This window comes from Eretmochelys imbricata, chromosome 2, assembly GCF_965152235.1.
Source record: "Eretmochelys imbricata isolate rEreImb1 chromosome 2, rEreImb1.hap1, whole genome shotgun sequence".
NCBI classification, from domain to species: Eukaryota; Metazoa; Chordata; order Testudines; family Cheloniidae; genus Eretmochelys; species Eretmochelys imbricata.
In genome coordinates, this window is record NC_135573.1 from 194226394 (window position 1) to 194243108 (window position 16715).

Below are 16715 nucleotides of genomic sequence, written 5' to 3' on the forward strand. Positions count from 1 at the left end.
CGGCCACAGGGAACTGAGGGGCTCCGTGCCTGTGAACGCTCCAGATAAACAAAACGACAATATTCAATTCAATGATTTCATAGAGTTTAAAATCATCAAATTTTAGTGTAGACCCATTTATAAGCTGACCCCTGCTCTTTGATGCGTCACTTTACCAAAAATATTTGGCTTATGAACAAGCCTATACAGTATATAAAATTGAGACAATTAAACATTTCCTCTAAAAAAAAATTTATTTTGAAAGTTGGTCTAACTGGTAAGCACTGGAGAACCAATCCCCTAAAGGGATCAACGTGGGCAGACCTATATGGCTACATGGAATCCCATCAAAGTCAGTAGAACTCTACACAAGGCTAAGTGTCTCTGCATAGATGCCTTTGAGACTGAACCCTAAGTTCATGTATGATATCATACACCAGTATGATAGTTGGCATATAAAAAATTGACAATGTGTTGTTCCTTCGGTTGCTCTCACTTAATGGATTTACTGACAACAACCCGCCCCACCCCACCCCCACACACAAGCATGCATCAGCAAACAACCTTAACACTTCTGTAGCTCAGCAAGGTTTCTAAATCCTATCAGGCAAGCACAGCACCATTCCACTACACAGAGAGCCACTGTTTACAGTTATGGGGGACTTAATTTTCAAAGGTGAGTGCATACAATTACATACAAGTTATCCCACAGTTGCCAACTTCCATGCAGTAAATAAGCACCCAGACTTTCACAATAAGCCAAAAATCAAGGTGATCCCATTTCAAAACAAGCCAATTCCTAAGAACCCCAACACTCTATGTGACTAGATCCCGCCGGTGTGCAGTCTGGGACTGTGGTGGGCCTGCTGTGCACCCTTGACTCTTTACCCCACTTGCCCCTGCTTTCTGGGAGCTGATCAAAAAAAAGAAGCAACAAGCTACAAGCCATAAACTAGCCAACAAGCAACTCACAAGCTAATTAAGACAAAAACAAGCCCAATTTCTGCGTTTTTTCGTGGGTTTGGCATGTCTGGTTATCACAGTTCCTTACAGCTTGTGTAGCCCTATAGATTATTTGCACGCGCGCACACACACACGAATTGCGTTGTATGCTTAACTGCCCATTTGTTCATGCACATATAAGATTCTGCATGTACAATCATGGTATTTGCACATGCATCTTCGGAAAGAAGTCAACCCCTTAACATCCATTTCGTATTCAAGATAAAAATAATATATGTTCTCCTGCAGTGTTTCCCAAACTTGGGATGCCGCTTGTTCAGGGAAAGCCCCTGGCAGGCCAGGCTGGTTTGTTTACCTGCCACGTTCGCAGGTTTGGATGATCACGGCTCCCGCTGGCTGCAGTTTGCAGCTGCGGGCCAATAGGGGCTGCAGGAAACGGCACAGGCTGAGGGACATACCAGCCACCACTTCCTGCAGCCCCCATTGGCCTGGAGCGGCGAACCGCAGCCAGTGGGAGCCGCGATCGGCCGAACCTGCGGACACAGCAGGGAAACAAACCAGCCCGGCCCGCCAGGGGCTTTCCCTGAACAAGCAGCGTCCCAAGTTTGGGAAACATTGTTCTAATGCTATCTTAAGACATAGCCCCCGTGTTTGAATCATGCTTCTCTTGATATATACATACAGCACCTTCTTTATTTCTAAATCTCAGCTACTGTGTGTGTGTGCGTGTGTATCAATTGCTAATGTAGATCATTCATATTTATATAATACACACACACACACACACACACACCCCCCTCTTAATCAGAAGAATCAATCACAAGAAGCTTTCGGTCAAGAAACAGTTTAACAGTCTGCAGCCATTAAACCAGAGGGGAACAAATATAAGAAATAACTTTGCCTTCCTATCTACATACCAAAAGGTTCTATAAACTGGTAAAGCTTCTCTCCAACCGATATTGCTTCAGTGTATTGACGCAGATGATACAGAATAACCGCCTGATTGTAGTAAAGCATGCTGTTTTCAACATCGTCTAAGCCATCCATTTCTTCAACAGCTGAATGAACCTACCAAAAAAAAAAAAAAAAAAAAAGTAAATTTGTTTTAGTCAGAATTCCTGTATTCACTGTGGGGGGAAAAGGTCCAATATTTGGAAACAACAGTTAAAAGCTATAGACTGATCCACGTATGAAGATAAAGAAAATTTCACCTTCTACTCATAGGCTAATAAACCCTTATATGGTGTTAATGGGAAGTATTGATATAAACAAAGCATTTACGAACATAATTAAATTAAAAGCAGAAAATAAAACTACTTGAATAACCAAGACACTATTCTATCTAAACTTTACAAATTATTTCTTGTTCTGTCAACTGATAGAGGGCCCCAACCGTGACGTAAGCGGAAGACACTACTTGAATTCAAAAAGCACCTCACTATTTTTGCATTACCTGATTCTTCAGTTGATTAAGTGTTTGTTTCAAGTTGTCTGTTGTAGTCTGGTTATTTTTACAGAACTCTGCAACAGCTGTATTCAAAGTTATTTTGTAGTCATCTTTGTTTATTTCTTGCAAGCAGCTAAGATGTTGCAGACAAGCATCATAATTCCCAGCCTGTAAGTGGGAGCACACACATCAACAATATACATTAGGAAAAAATGTTTAATCAACATGTTAGTAACTCAATATAAAAGTACTCTCTTCCAGTTTATAGAATAAAATTGTATTTCCACTCTTCACACCCATAAAGACAATTGTTTCCTGCCAAGCTGAAACACAAAACATAACTAAAGGTGTGCTGTAATGGGAGACTGATGAAAATTAATATGGGAAACAAATCTAAAATTGAGCACAAGATTCAAAGAAATTGAAAGAAATCTGTGAAAGAAGAGTTGAAATGGAAGAATCCTAAAATTATTTGAAAGGGAAGTTTCTAATGTATTCGTCCTTGTTTATATTAGCCCTCTGGAATCTTGAAACTAAAACCTGTCTTCCTTTCAGAATTTTCACAATCCCTTCTCCAGTCATGAGTACACTTTTTTGTTATTGTAGAGTTGCTTATAAATATCAGGCTATAACTCTGAGGGGAAAAAAAACAAAACACTGAGGCATCTGAGTGGGGAACATATTAAAGTGTTAGCCTATACAAACAAACATATAAAAAAATAAATGCAGGTGAAGTTTGAGATCTACCAACTTTAATAATCCAGCTTTAAATAAACTACTTCACAATTTATTTGAGGGCATGTGCAACAGGGTTGGTGTATTCCAGCAACTGGTCATCTAGGCCTCAGTTTCTCCTCTGACTTGCACATACTCATGTAAAAAGAAAAGGAGTACTTGTGGCACCTTAGAGACTAACCAATTTATTTGAGCATGAGCTTTCGTGAGCTACAGCTCACTTCATCAGATGCATACCGTGGAAACTGCAGCAGACTTTATATATACACAGAGAATATGAAACAATACCTCCTCCCACCCCACTGTCCTGCTGGTAATAGCTTATCTAAAGTAATCGTCAGGTTAGGCCATTTCCAGCACAAATCCAGGTTCTCTCACTCCCTCACCTGGATTTGTGCTGGAAATGGCCTAACCTGACGATTACTTTAGATAAGCTATTACCAGCAGGACAGTGGGGTGGGAGGAGGTATTGTTTCATATTCTCTGTGTATATATAAAGTCTGCTGCAGTTTCCACGGTATGCATCTGATGAAGTGAGCTGTGGCTCACGAAAGCTCATGCTCAAATAAATTGGTTAGTCTCTAAGGTGCCACAAGTACTCCTTTTCTTTTTGCGAATACAGACTAACACGGCTGTTACTCTGAAACCTGTCTTTACTCAATGTGCATGATAATGAAGTTAGGCCATTTCCTGCACAAATCCAGGTTCTCTCACTCCCTCACCCCCCTCCAAAAACCCACCCCCATACACACACAAACTCACTCTCCTGCTGGTAATAGCTCATCCAAACTGACCATTCTCCAAGTTTAAATCCAAGTTAAACCAGAACATCTGGGGGGGGGTAGGAAAAAACAAGAGGAAATAGGCTACCTTGCATAATGACTTAGCCACTCCCAGTCTCTATTTAAGCCTAAATTAATAGTATCCAATTTGCAAATGAATTCCAATTCAGCAGTTTCTCGCTGGAGTCTGGATTTGAAGTTTTTTTGTTTTAAGATAGCGACCTTCATGTCTGTGATTGCGTGACCAGAGAGATTGAAGTGTTCTCCGACTGGTTTATGAATGTTATAATTCTTGACATCTGATTTGTGTCCATTTATTCTTTTACGTAGAGACTGTCCAGTTTGACCAATGTACATGGCAGAGGGGCATTGCTGGCACATGATGGCATAAATCACATTGGTGGATGTGCAGGTGAACGAGCCTCTGATAGTGTGGCTGATGTTATTAGGCCCTGTGATGGTGTCCCCTGAATAGATATGTGGGCACAATTGGCAACGGGCTTTGTTGCAAGGATAAGTTCCTGGGTTAGTGGTTCTGTTGTGTGGTATGTGGTTGTTGGTGAGTATTTGACACACCCCTGGAACCCCGACCTGGGATATTCTATCTACTACCCAAGATCCATAAACCTGGAACTCCTGGGCGCCCCATCATTTCAGGCATTGGCACCCTGACAGCAGGATTGTCTGGCTATGTAGACTCCCTCCTCAGGCCCTACGCTACCAGCACTCCCAGCTACCTTCGAGACACCACTGACTTCCTGAGGAAACTTCAATCCATCGGTGATCTTCCTGATAACACCATCCTGGCCACTATGGATGTAGAAGCCCTCTACACCAACATTCCACACAAAGATGGACTACAAGCCGTCAGGAACACTATCCCCGATAATGTCACGGCTAACCTGGTGGCTGAACTTTGTGACTTTGTCCTTACCCATAACTATTTCACATTTGGGGACAATGTATACCTTCAGATCAGCGGCACTGCTATGGGTACCCGCATGGCCCCACAGTATGCCAACATTTTTATGGCTGATTTAGAACAACGCTTCCTCAGCTCTCGTCCCCTAAAGCCCCTACTCTACTTGCGCTATATTGATAACATCTTCATCATCTGGACCCATGGAAAAGAAGCCCTTGAGGAATTCCACCATGATTTCAACAATTTCCATCCCACCACCAACCTCAGCCTGGTCCAGTCCACACAAGAGATCCACTTCCTGGACACTACAGTGCTAATAAACAATGGTCACAAACACCACCCTATACCGGAAACCTACTGACCGCTATTCCTACCTGCATGCCTCCAGCTTTCACCCTGACCACACCACACGATCCATCGTCTACAGCCAAGCTCTGCGATACAACCGCATTTGCTCCAACCCCTCAGACAGAGACAAACACCTACAAGATCTCTGTCAAGCTTTCTTACAACTACAATACCCACCTGCGGAAGTAAAGAAACAGATTGATAGAGCCAGAAGAGTTCCCAGAAGTTACCTACTACAGGACAGGCCTAACAAAGAAAATAACAGAACGCCACTAGCCGTCACCTTCAGCCCCCAACTAAAACCCCTCCAACGCATTATTAAGGATCTACAACCTATCCTAAAGGATGACCCAACACTCTCACAAATCTTGGGAGACAGGCCAGTCCTTGCCTACAGACAGCCCCGCAACCTGAAGCAAATACTCACCAACAACCACATACCACACAACAGAACCACTAACCCAGGAACTTATCCTTGCAACAAAGCCCGTTGCCAATTGTGCCCACATATCTATTCAGGGGACACCATCACAGGGCCTAATAACATCAGCCACACTATCAGAGGCTCGTTCACCTGCACATCCACCAATGTGATTTATGCCATCATGTGCCAGCAATGCCCCTCTGCCATGTACATTGGTCAAACTGGACAGTCTCTACGTAAAAGAATAAATGGACACAAATCAGATGTCAAGAATTATAACATTCATATACCAGTCAGAGAACACTTCAATCTCTCTGGTCACGCAATCACAGACATGAAGGTCGCTATCTTAAAACAAAAAAACTTCAAATCCAGACTCCAGCGAGAAACTGCTGAATTGGAATTCATTTGCAAATTGGATACTATTAATTTAGGCTTAAATAGAGACTGGGAGTAGCTAAGTCATTATGCAAGGTAGCCTATTTCCTCTTGTTTTTTCCTACCCCCTCCCCCCCCCCCCCGATGTTCTGGTTTAACTTGGATTTAAACTTGGAGAATGGTCAGTTTGGATGAGCTATTACCAGCAGGAGAGTGAGTTTGTATGGGGGTGGGTTTTTGGAGGGGGGTGAGGGAGTGAGAGAACCTGGATTTGTGCAGGAAATGGCCTAACTTCATTATCATGCACATTGTGTAAAGAGTTGTCACTTTGGATGGGCTATCACCAGCAGGAGAGTGAATTTGTGTGGGGGGGTGGAGGGTGAGAAAACCTGGATTTGTGCTGGAAATGGCCTAACCTGAAGATTACTTTAGATAAGCTATTACCAGCAGAACAGTGGGGTGGGAGGAGGTATTGTTTCATATTCTCTGTGTATATATAAAGTCTGCTGCAGTTTCCACGGTATGCATCTGATGAAGCGAGCTGTAGCTCACGAAAGCTCATGCTCAAATAAATTGGTTAGTCTCTAAAGTGCCACAAGTACTCCTTTTCTTTTTGTGAATACAGACTAACACGGCTGTTACTCTGAAACCTGACATACTCATGTGTTTCACGTAAGTCTCCACTTGGAGTCTGGTTTATTATGACAGAGCAAAACTATCTTTGGCCTTCCACCTGCAAGCAATTCCTTTGTTAGACAGCAGGGTTTCACAATAGTCAACTGCACTCTCCCCTGGGTAGCACAGATTTCAGCAGCGCCACCCAGAGGTAGTGCTGCTGAGGTGATGGGGAACCCAATCCCTCCTCCTGCTCCAGCATCAAGTGCCATCCAGGAGTGGTAATCTTCTCTGGCCTCAAGTTCCTCTCCTCTCTTCATCCAGAGACTACTTCCTATCTAACTTGTCAGGCTTGCAGATTCCTTCCCTATTCTGCCACTACTTGATGCACTCAGAGTCCAACACTGTTCTCTTGGGTCTCCCTGAGCTCTTCTTAGCAAGATATTACACAAGATCTTACTCTTTTCCCTTCTGCTGATCCTACTACACTGAGCACCCCTGGGCTCCTCTCTCAGCATCCTCCTGTCAGGCAGCTCTGCCAGAAAGGGAAATGACAAAAACATTTGACAAGGTTACTTATGGGCAACTTAACACTAAGCAATACTGACAACTGGAAGTGTAGATGTGGTTCTGTCTTCTTTTGTCACCTCCTTAGAACCGGATATGTTAAAAGTCTTCTAGGTACAGAGACATTATATCATGAGTGGATAAGCAAAGTGGGCTGGGTCCATATTAGAACCAATAACAAAGGTAGCAGTAGGTCATTCAAATCCAGTTAGAATAATATGAAATTAGCTCAAAAAAAATCCTTTCCCACTATCCAAAGAGGAAAAAAGTTAAGGATACCTAAGACAGGACAATAGGATGTGGAATCACTTGAGAAATGAGAGGGTGATAATGCCACTAGAGCCTATATTAGGACAATTTTGTTCACTTTATATAACAATATTGTATAAGCAATATTGGCATATGATCAACAAAATGGAAAAGGAGGATGGACATCTAAAATGAGCAACACAACCAATTCAAATGATTTGGATAAACTAGATGTATCATAAGAAAACTGGTTTATGAAATTCAAGGTAGAAAAAAGTAAGTACAAAGAAAAACAAAGAAACGGAAACATAACAGCCATATCCTATCTAACTTGTCAGGCTTGCAGATTCCTGCATATAACAGCCATAAGCTACAGAATACAAAACAGAAATGAAATATGAAGTAAGAAGTAAATAAAATTAAAAAGCTTATAGCTTGTGCCTTCACATTACTAAATATACAAACAAAAGCTTTCAGGAAGTATAGGAAGAGGTATTGAACACAAGTTATCAAATTATCGTGTGTAAGTCCTTTATGTGGACATTTAAATGTTGTGTAGTGTTCAAAAGTATACTACAAAAGTATATTCAGCAGGACAGCCAAAATGATAAAGGAACTTCGCTTTTTTAAACTATTTTGAAGTCCACAAATTGATAGCTAAAATTAGGGAAACTTTTCTTCAGTGAGTGCACACAGAGTTGACAGAACTGTCACAAAATAGCTGTCTGCTTATTTTACCCAATTCTCACCAATCACATAGCATTGATAGTGACTGAACTCTGGGAACCTAGAAAAAGATTTGGTTATGTTTCTGTTTGCCCTAAATTCAAGAGCCCTCTATGTCTTCTCACATTATATCAGATATCTTAGATTAATCAAAATGGACATGTCACTATATTATAATGAAGTCTGCTACTAATTTAGATTTAATTTATTTATGTTGTTGATACATTTACTATTACTCTTGAAAAAAAAAAGGGAACAAATTGGTTGACAGGTGATAGTTTAAATAATCAAGTAAGTTCAACAGAAAGTTTTGAAGTTTAAGCCTTTTCTTACATTAAAAGCTTGTAATGCACTACTTGACAGCTCCTTTTCCTGATCAGTAATCCCAGAGGAAGTAACTGTTCCTTCATGTTTCTCAGTTCCCTGATCTGAAAAAATAAACAGAAGAGTACAGAAAACATTAGTTATATTTGCAACTAAGGTTAATAAACATAACTCCATTCCTTCCATTACACATTCCCTTCCTTTCCCTCAAGATCTTCTTGTTCATACCGAAAGCACCTTAAGCAATGATAGCAACACTGTAAAAAGCTAAATTCAACTCTGAACTGATAGTACTATAACTTCGGAATGAAAAATTTCACCCCTGAAAGCTAGAATTCCTCTGCTGAAAATTGGAACAACCACCTTCCCTTACTAAGTTACTTGTAACGTATAAAGAAAAAAAAAGGAGTACTAGTGGCACCACTAGTACTCCTTTTCTTTTTGCAAATACAGACTAACATGGCTGCTACTCTGACACTTGTAATGTCTAGACATCACATCACCATTGATTCATTTTCACAGTGTATCTTAAACGGAGTAACTTACAGCTGTAAATTTGTACATAAAAGGATGATTTTAGATTTCACTCTTAAAAGTATGGGGTTTTTATATTCACAGAAAATAGCTGGCAAAAACCATTACTAGGATATTACTGAAATAAGTTTATCTAGCAGCATTATATTAAAAAGATGCACACTGCATAGAAACCACATACATAGTCCTGAAGCCCACAAAATGATATGAACCACTATGTTTTTTCACCCTTGAAGAGAAGAGTTTCCTATTTCTCATGTTTTGCTGTTTCAGTTTTACTCTAATTTATTTTTTGTTGTCATTTTATTGTGCATGGGGAGCTCTATAAATCTACTGTTTTCTTCTTCCCACTAGACACTAAAATATTAATCTATATGATCCTTAGTTATCTAACCTTATGCTTTTATCTGTAAATTACACAGTACCGTCTATCACAGTGGTCACCAACTCATCCATCGCGATAGACTGGTCGATCCTGGAGCCTCTGCCAGTCAATCACGATCTCCGGGCCTCTAAAAGTCTGGTGGCGCAGCAGGGGTCTGGCAGGCTGCCTGCCTGCCCCAGCCCCTCGCTGCTTCCAGAAGCGGCTGGCTGCTGGCACATCTCTGTGGCCCTTGCGGGGAGCAGGATCTGCACACTGCCCCTGCCCCCAGAACAGTCCCCGCAGCTCCCACTGGCCGGGAACCGGCCAATGGGAGCTGCAGGGGCCGCAATTGCAGGCACAGGCAGCACGCGGAGACCCGCTGCCCCCCTCCCACCCAGGGGCCGCAGAGATGTGCCAGCAGCCAGCCGCTTCTGGGAGCGGCATGGGGCCATGGCAGGCAGGCAGCCTGCCTGAGCCTCGCTGCACTGCCAACCAGGAGCCGCCTGTGGTAAGTGCCTCCCAACCATAGCTCGCACCCCCTCCTGCACCCCAACCCGGAACCTCCTCCTGCACCAAACTCCCTCCCAGAGCCTGCACCTCTCACGCCTCCCACATCCTGCCCCAGCCCGGAGCCCCCTCCTGCACCCAAACTCCCTCCCAGAGCCCACACCCCTCACTCCTGCACCCCAACCCCCTGCCCCAGACTCAGCCAATGCACACCCCATAGTTGAGAATGTTACACTGATTTGTGACAATCCCTGAAGGATTTTGGATCTATAAACCACAAATGACACTAATAAAAAGGAAAACTCATGAAATGTCCAGTGGATGCTATGAGATTAGGTGCAGTATGACCAAATGACCCCTGCACCCAAACCCCCTCCCAAAGCTTGCACCCCAAGCTTGCTCACTCCTGCACCCCAACCCCCAGGCTCAGCCCAAAGCCCCCTCCCACACTGCAAACCCCTCAGCCCCAGCCCAGAGCCTGCACCCCCTCCCATACACCAATCCCCTGCCCCAGCCCAGTAAAAGTGAGCGAGGGTGGGGGAGAGCGAGCAAGGGGGGGGGGGGGGGAGTGGAGTGAATGGGGCGGGGCCTCAGTGAAGTGGCAGGGTAGATCTTGAATTGATCTTAAATTCAAAAAGTGATCTTGTGCATGAAAAGGTTGGAGACCACTGGTCTATCATGTCATCATTGCCATATCTTAAGCATCTGCCATTGCCCATTCCCATATTATGAGAAAAATAAATACGCAACAGCAGCTATGGACATCTACACTTTAGAAGTCTCGTTAATGAAAATTTTACATTAGAAAATGAAGTGACACTTGGTAGGCTACTTATTGGTTAAGCTTGAAGACAGAAAGATAGCAACACATCTCCTTTCGTACCTGGAAATAAGTTATAATGAACGCCGACTCAGGCCCAAAAAAGTGCCTTCAAATTTTTAATATTCCACATTTACATTAACAATTAACACAAAAAAAATTACACTAATCTAGTATCAAGATTTTCAAAGCATAAGAACCCCAGCTCCTGAAAGGTAATGAGTGACCTCAATTCACATTGACTTCAACTGGAGTTGGGATCACTTTGCAGCACTGCTCAGCAGTTACTGGAACACATGAGGATTGCTACAGAACTCTACCGTGTTCTACCTATGAGTTAGGAGGATCCCAGAGCCCAGCCTCCAACCTGAGCCCAAAAGTCTACACTGCAATTAAACAGCCCCACAGCCCAGGCCCTGTGAGCCAGAGTCAGCTGGCATGGGCCAGACATGGGTTTTTAATTGCAGCATAGATGTACCCTTAATGACTCTGATTCCTCCTTTAGATCTTGTGGTGGGGCAGGGAACTAGCCAATGCTGTGGCCCTCCACAACACTAGGGAATAAAAGAACCAAGCTGCCCCAGAGTATTTATGTTACAAATTACTATCTGCTATACATGTGCAGTATAACCATTAACTAGTTTGGAACACATTAAGAGATGAATATTTGCACAGTTGCAAATAGGTATCTTTCATCATTAACAGTTCAAAATAGGAAACTATTTGCCCTGCCCCCAAACTCAATGCAAAATTTGAAACCAATATATTTAGTTAAATGAGTAGAGTACATACAAAATAAATTGTCGAATACAAAGTTCCTTTCACACCCCCACTGCTTAACTCGGAAATAGATTTAGCCAAATATTCAAAAATAAAAAGTTAACCACTGAGCTGAGACCAGCTGTCAGAAGTGATAGGCCAGAAAATTCCTCGGTTAAGTGAAACTGATTGGGGGGGGAGAAAGCACACGAGAGAATTATTAAACTCCTTAAAGTTGAAACAAGTAAATTCATTCATTCTTGCCTGACCATCAGTACACTACATCACAATTTTTGGAAATCTTCACAATCCATTGCTAACTTCGAGCACTCGGCAGCTGGCCATCCAGTGATCTGCCATACACCATCTATCCATTCCCTCGCTGGTCATCTGACTCTCCACCATTCCTTCTATAATAATTTTCTCAAGGTTATTTCTACCTCTATCTCTTATGTGACCAAAGCACATAAATCCGTGTCTTATTAATTTCTAACACAAGGGTCCACTTCTCTCCAATAATATTTCTAACACAGGCATTTGTCCTTTTTTCAATCCAGAAGATGCACAAGAGCCTTCATCAGCACCCAATGATTCAAAGCTATAAATCGCTATGGAAAAAATTAGGATTTTCACGAGTCGCAACTTTGCACATTTCGAGATGTCATGTTTTTTCCATACTTCCTTAAGGGAATCCATAGCTGAGAGAACTATGCATAGTCTTCTTCTGATTTCTTTGGAATAGCCACCTTAGTTGAAAAACCATTACACAGGTGACAGATTGGTTGAGTAGAATTCCAACATATAAACCACCCACATCTGGAGCTTTTTATTGTTAGTTCTCATTTTAGACCCAGAACTAAGTATCTAACAAATCCTTTAGCTGGCCCTACAATTTATTTAATAAATTGGGGGGTGGGGGAGGCTTTAAAGAACATCTGTACTGTTTCTTACCCACTCTCACAAAATGAAAGTTGCAGACAAATCTTGTCATACCATGTCAATTAAAACACACTTACAGAAATTAAATCTCTGAGTAATTCTCTATGAAGTGGTTGTCATTACAAATTGACACATTTAACTACCTTCCATTGGAAAGAAGGCCAACTTGATAGGCACAAAGGCACCACAGAGATGGGCTCTTTTGTGGAACATTCTGGTAAGTATGAATGTAGCACATCATCTCTCTTTTTCCAATTCTCCAATAAATCATTCTACTCATAACTGGGTAGCCTTCGCAGTCTGTGTGCTATACCACCAACACTGATAAGTGACAGGAATTTTCTGATACATATGTTAAGTAAAAAACCAATAGCCATTTTTTTTTTTTTTTTGTCGCTAGCTAGAGAGCTATTTAAGTTTTCTCTCAAAAGGCTTTCAGTATCATCCAAAATTTACTTGCTGGTACAGAACTGAAGCAGACAACTCTTTAAGCTTCATTTTTTGCAATGTATCTTCCACAGAAGTATTCTGGGAACCGGATTCATTTCTCCTAGTTTTATTGTTTCAGCTCTTTTCTGGAGGAAGTAATATTTTTCTTTTTCAAAGTGGTAACAAAAGCACTACTAAAGACTTAGCTCTTAGATATTTGTCATGTACAGAATACAAGGGGTTCTTAAATGCAGGTGTTAGCATTTCTAAACAACACCAAGTTTCCTCTGGAATGACATTAGATGTTGGATTCCCTGAAGACTTTCCTAGACAAACAAGCTGAGGACTTTGCAGCCCTTGTGTCAGCTTCTCCCTTCCTTTCCATTGCTGACAATTCAAATGCCAGCCATATTCTTTAATGGGACTGATGATACAACTAACCATTCACCTTGGTTTTTATTAAATTTCTCAGTCGCTTCCAAGTCCAAACTATTTGTAATCTCCACTGCTGACGATAGTTTCTTACCAGAAAGAGTTTGCATCCACTGCCACATCTCTTCTTTGCTCTGCCAAAAGAAGTCACCATTTCCCACGGAAATAGTAGAAGACCTCTTATCCCAAACTTGGACCACTCTGCTGACATGGTCCAGCAGCTGTGGCTCATCCTCTGAAGCCAATGGAGCCCAACTCTCCAAAACCTTCATACTCAAGTTAACAGACTCCATCTCCAACAAAACCAAAGTTATTTCTGTGTATGAAGCAAGTAGAAGAGGTCCTGATCCAGAATCTTTACAGGATTAATAAATCTCATCATAATTGGTCTCATGCTGCACGATACCCTTAATCCTGTAGCAAGGTACAGAAAGCCAGCATTCCCTGTGTAAAGGTTCACCTGATTTGCTGAAAGCATCAGTTAACGGTAAACTGAGAAGTGTTAAATTGAAAATATAGAACCTCAGAATGTTGAGGACTCAAATCTGATTGGTGGATCCATCATGTAAGAGTTCTCTGCAATGCACATTGTCTGCAGTAATTGAAGCTTCCTTAATGTCTTAGAACAAGGGATCGATTGCACCATCATGGAAAAAAAAAAAAAAAAACAGCTTATAGTGGTGTGGCCAACCTGTGGCTCCGGAGCCACATGCAGCTCTTCAGGGCCGGAGCTACAGGCGCCAACTTTCCATTGTGCTGGGGGGTGCTCACTGCTCAACCCCTGGCTCTGCCACAGGCCCTGCCCCCACTCCACCCCTTCCCGTCCCCTCCCCTGAGCCTGCCATGCCCTCTATCCTCCCAGTCTCCCCCAGAGCCTCCTGCATGCCACAGCTGATCAGGAGGTGCGGGGAGGGAGGGGGAGATGCTGATCGGCGGGGCTGCCTGGGGGGCGGGGGGATTTGATGGGGGGCTGCTGACATATTACTGTGGCTCTCTGGCAATGTACATTGGTAAATTCTGGCTCCTTCTCAGGCTCAGGTTGGCTACCCTTGGTTTATAGCATCAGGACACCATTTCACAGCATGAAAATGTTGTATTATCTGCATTTCCATGGAACCAGGGTTCACACATCCGATGCATTTATTTTTCTAATATCTGAACTGAAAAGACTGCTGCAGATAATGACTGTTAATAACAGTTGCTAAGCAGGATAAGCATTCCCACACACTGATTATAGCATCACCTCAAGCAACACAGAAGTTAAGGCTGTCCCAGTTTCTATTACAAAAATCCTGTTTTCTTAATTTATCTGCAGTAAAGATGGGCACATGTGAAGCTGAGTCCAAAAGTAGTGTTTATTCTTCAATTACAGGAAAAACTGGTCAAGTAATTGTTAAACTAGTTATCCCAGAAAAGCACCAGTTTCCCAGTTGCTTTAAATACTTCCTATGGAAGGCTGGATCACAGATAATCTACTAGTAAATTTCTGTACAGTTTGTCTTCACTACTAAAGCCAGTTAGGATACTTAAATAAAAGTTGAAATTGTGGGGTATTTTAAAGGACAAGCCTCTGTAATCACAAAATAGTAACATTACAGAAAAAGAGCAACTTGATGGCCTGCATAGTACAAAACACTAAGGGCTTGTATATACAGCATGGCAAAATGTGCCAGAGGAGTGTTATTTGTAGAGCACACTAACATCTTGCAATGTAACTGGCCCACGTAGATCCAACTGGAGTGTTCTAGCAGGTATATAGTTCGTGTTAACGTAGTCCTGTTTGAAGCAGGACCCACACAGGGCAGTTACAGCACAGTATTTTAGAATGTTTTACAAATCACACCACTCTTGTGGGCTTTGACAGCGCACATAGACAAGCCCTAAACAAGAAGTTTAGTGAAGCCTGAGCAAGATTCCTACTGGGAAGAGTTTTATGTTTGAACCAATTAATGTAAAACACGGAATTTTATTTACTTGTGGGGTTTTTTTTTTTTTTTTTTAAAAGTTGTACATATTATATTCTCTGTAACATTTTCTTAAAATGTTCTTGAATTCTGGCTCTTCCTTATCCCCTTTGCCCCTCTTACCTTTCTCTATCAAGCACATTCTAAATCAGGTTACAAGTTCAGGATACTCCCTGACATACCCTGCCACCATCCACGCCTTTGTAAACATGGGTTTGTTGCCTCAGCTTTTCTCAACTGTCTAGGTATCACACAAAGAGAAAGGCAATCTAATGTAGGTACATTTAAGGTACTTGCCACACACGATGGAAGAACACTAATATACACTACTACTACTTGGACATCCAGAGATCTAAAGACACTGAAGACATTTTTATGTTGTTTCCTTTATTCTTTTATGTCAGGGGTCTCCAACGCGGTGCCCGCGGACGCAATGGTGCACAGTGGGGCAGTTGTGTGCGCCCGAAGGACACCGCGCCGCCAAAATGCCACCGCTGAGCACTGCCACCTGAGAACCACCTGCCCAAATGCCACCGAGAAGCGTTGCCGTTTCTCGGCAGCAAGGTTTTTTTCCACTACCACTTCTCAATGGCATTTCGGCAGCGGGGTGTTTGGCGCCCGCCAGTCTGTTGGGAATAGGAATGTGCTATTCCCACAGAAACGGTGGGGACCACTGTTCTATGTTATCTGAATTAAGTCTCAGCCAGTAAATTCTGCAAGCCCCAACTGTGGCCAGACACTGGATTTATGACAACTGCATAGTTCAAATCCAATGCAATGGAGACCGAGCTGAATGTCATCTGCATACTGACTCTACCAAAGCACACCATGCCTCATATGCACATTGAACACAAGAGTTGATACAACAGACCCTTGTGGAAGCCCACTAGTGTGCCATTTAGGTAGATGGAACAATTGTGTATTACTACTCTCTAGCACCTCTCAAAGAAAATATAAGGAAGACTCTTAGTTTATTCCACACTATCCAAATCCATCTCTGCTATGACAGATGCTAACATATTTTCTGGTTTTTTTTTAAATTGTCTTTTAAAAAAAAAAAAAAGTCACACTGCCTAAGCATAATATATAACATTGAAGATTATTCCAGTACCTAAGTAGAAAAGCAAGAATGTCGGACTTGCAGCATGCAATTAAAGTTCAAACTAATCTATTCAGCGCAGTGTTCTAAAAAAAAAAAATCACATAAGTACTACTCACTATGCATAACTTCTCAGTTGTATTTTTAAAAAATGAATATCTTAATTAAAATTGGTATATGAATTGTGTGTGTGGGCATCCTGATTAAAAAAAAAACAAAAAAAACTTAGGACTTTAGCAGAATGGAAACTTAATGTCAAAGACCGTATGCCAGTTCCTACACTATTTTAATTCTAAGGGTATGTCTTCACTACCGGCCGGAACAGCGGGCAGCAATCGATCCAGCGCGGATCGATTTATTGCATCTAGTCTAGATGCGATAAATTGACGCCCAAGCGCTCTCCTGTCAA

General features: G+C 42.1%; 1 protein-coding gene across 2 annotated transcripts in view; it reads right to left on the reverse strand.

Annotated features, from left to right (window-relative positions):
• Positions 1–16715, reverse strand: part of CNOT10 (CCR4-NOT transcription complex subunit 10) — a 60904-nt gene that overhangs the window by 41008 nt on the left and 3181 nt on the right. For both annotated transcript variants that reach the window (XM_077811230.1, XM_077811229.1), the window contains exons 2-4: positions 8469–8563; positions 2396–2557; positions 1860–2010 (exon numbers count right to left, since the gene is read on the reverse strand). In XM_077811230.1, coding sequence (XP_077667356.1) covers positions 1860–2010; positions 2396–2557; positions 8469–8563 — 408 coding nt within the window. The remainder of the gene's footprint in view (positions 1–1859; positions 2011–2395; positions 2558–8468; positions 8564–16715) is intronic.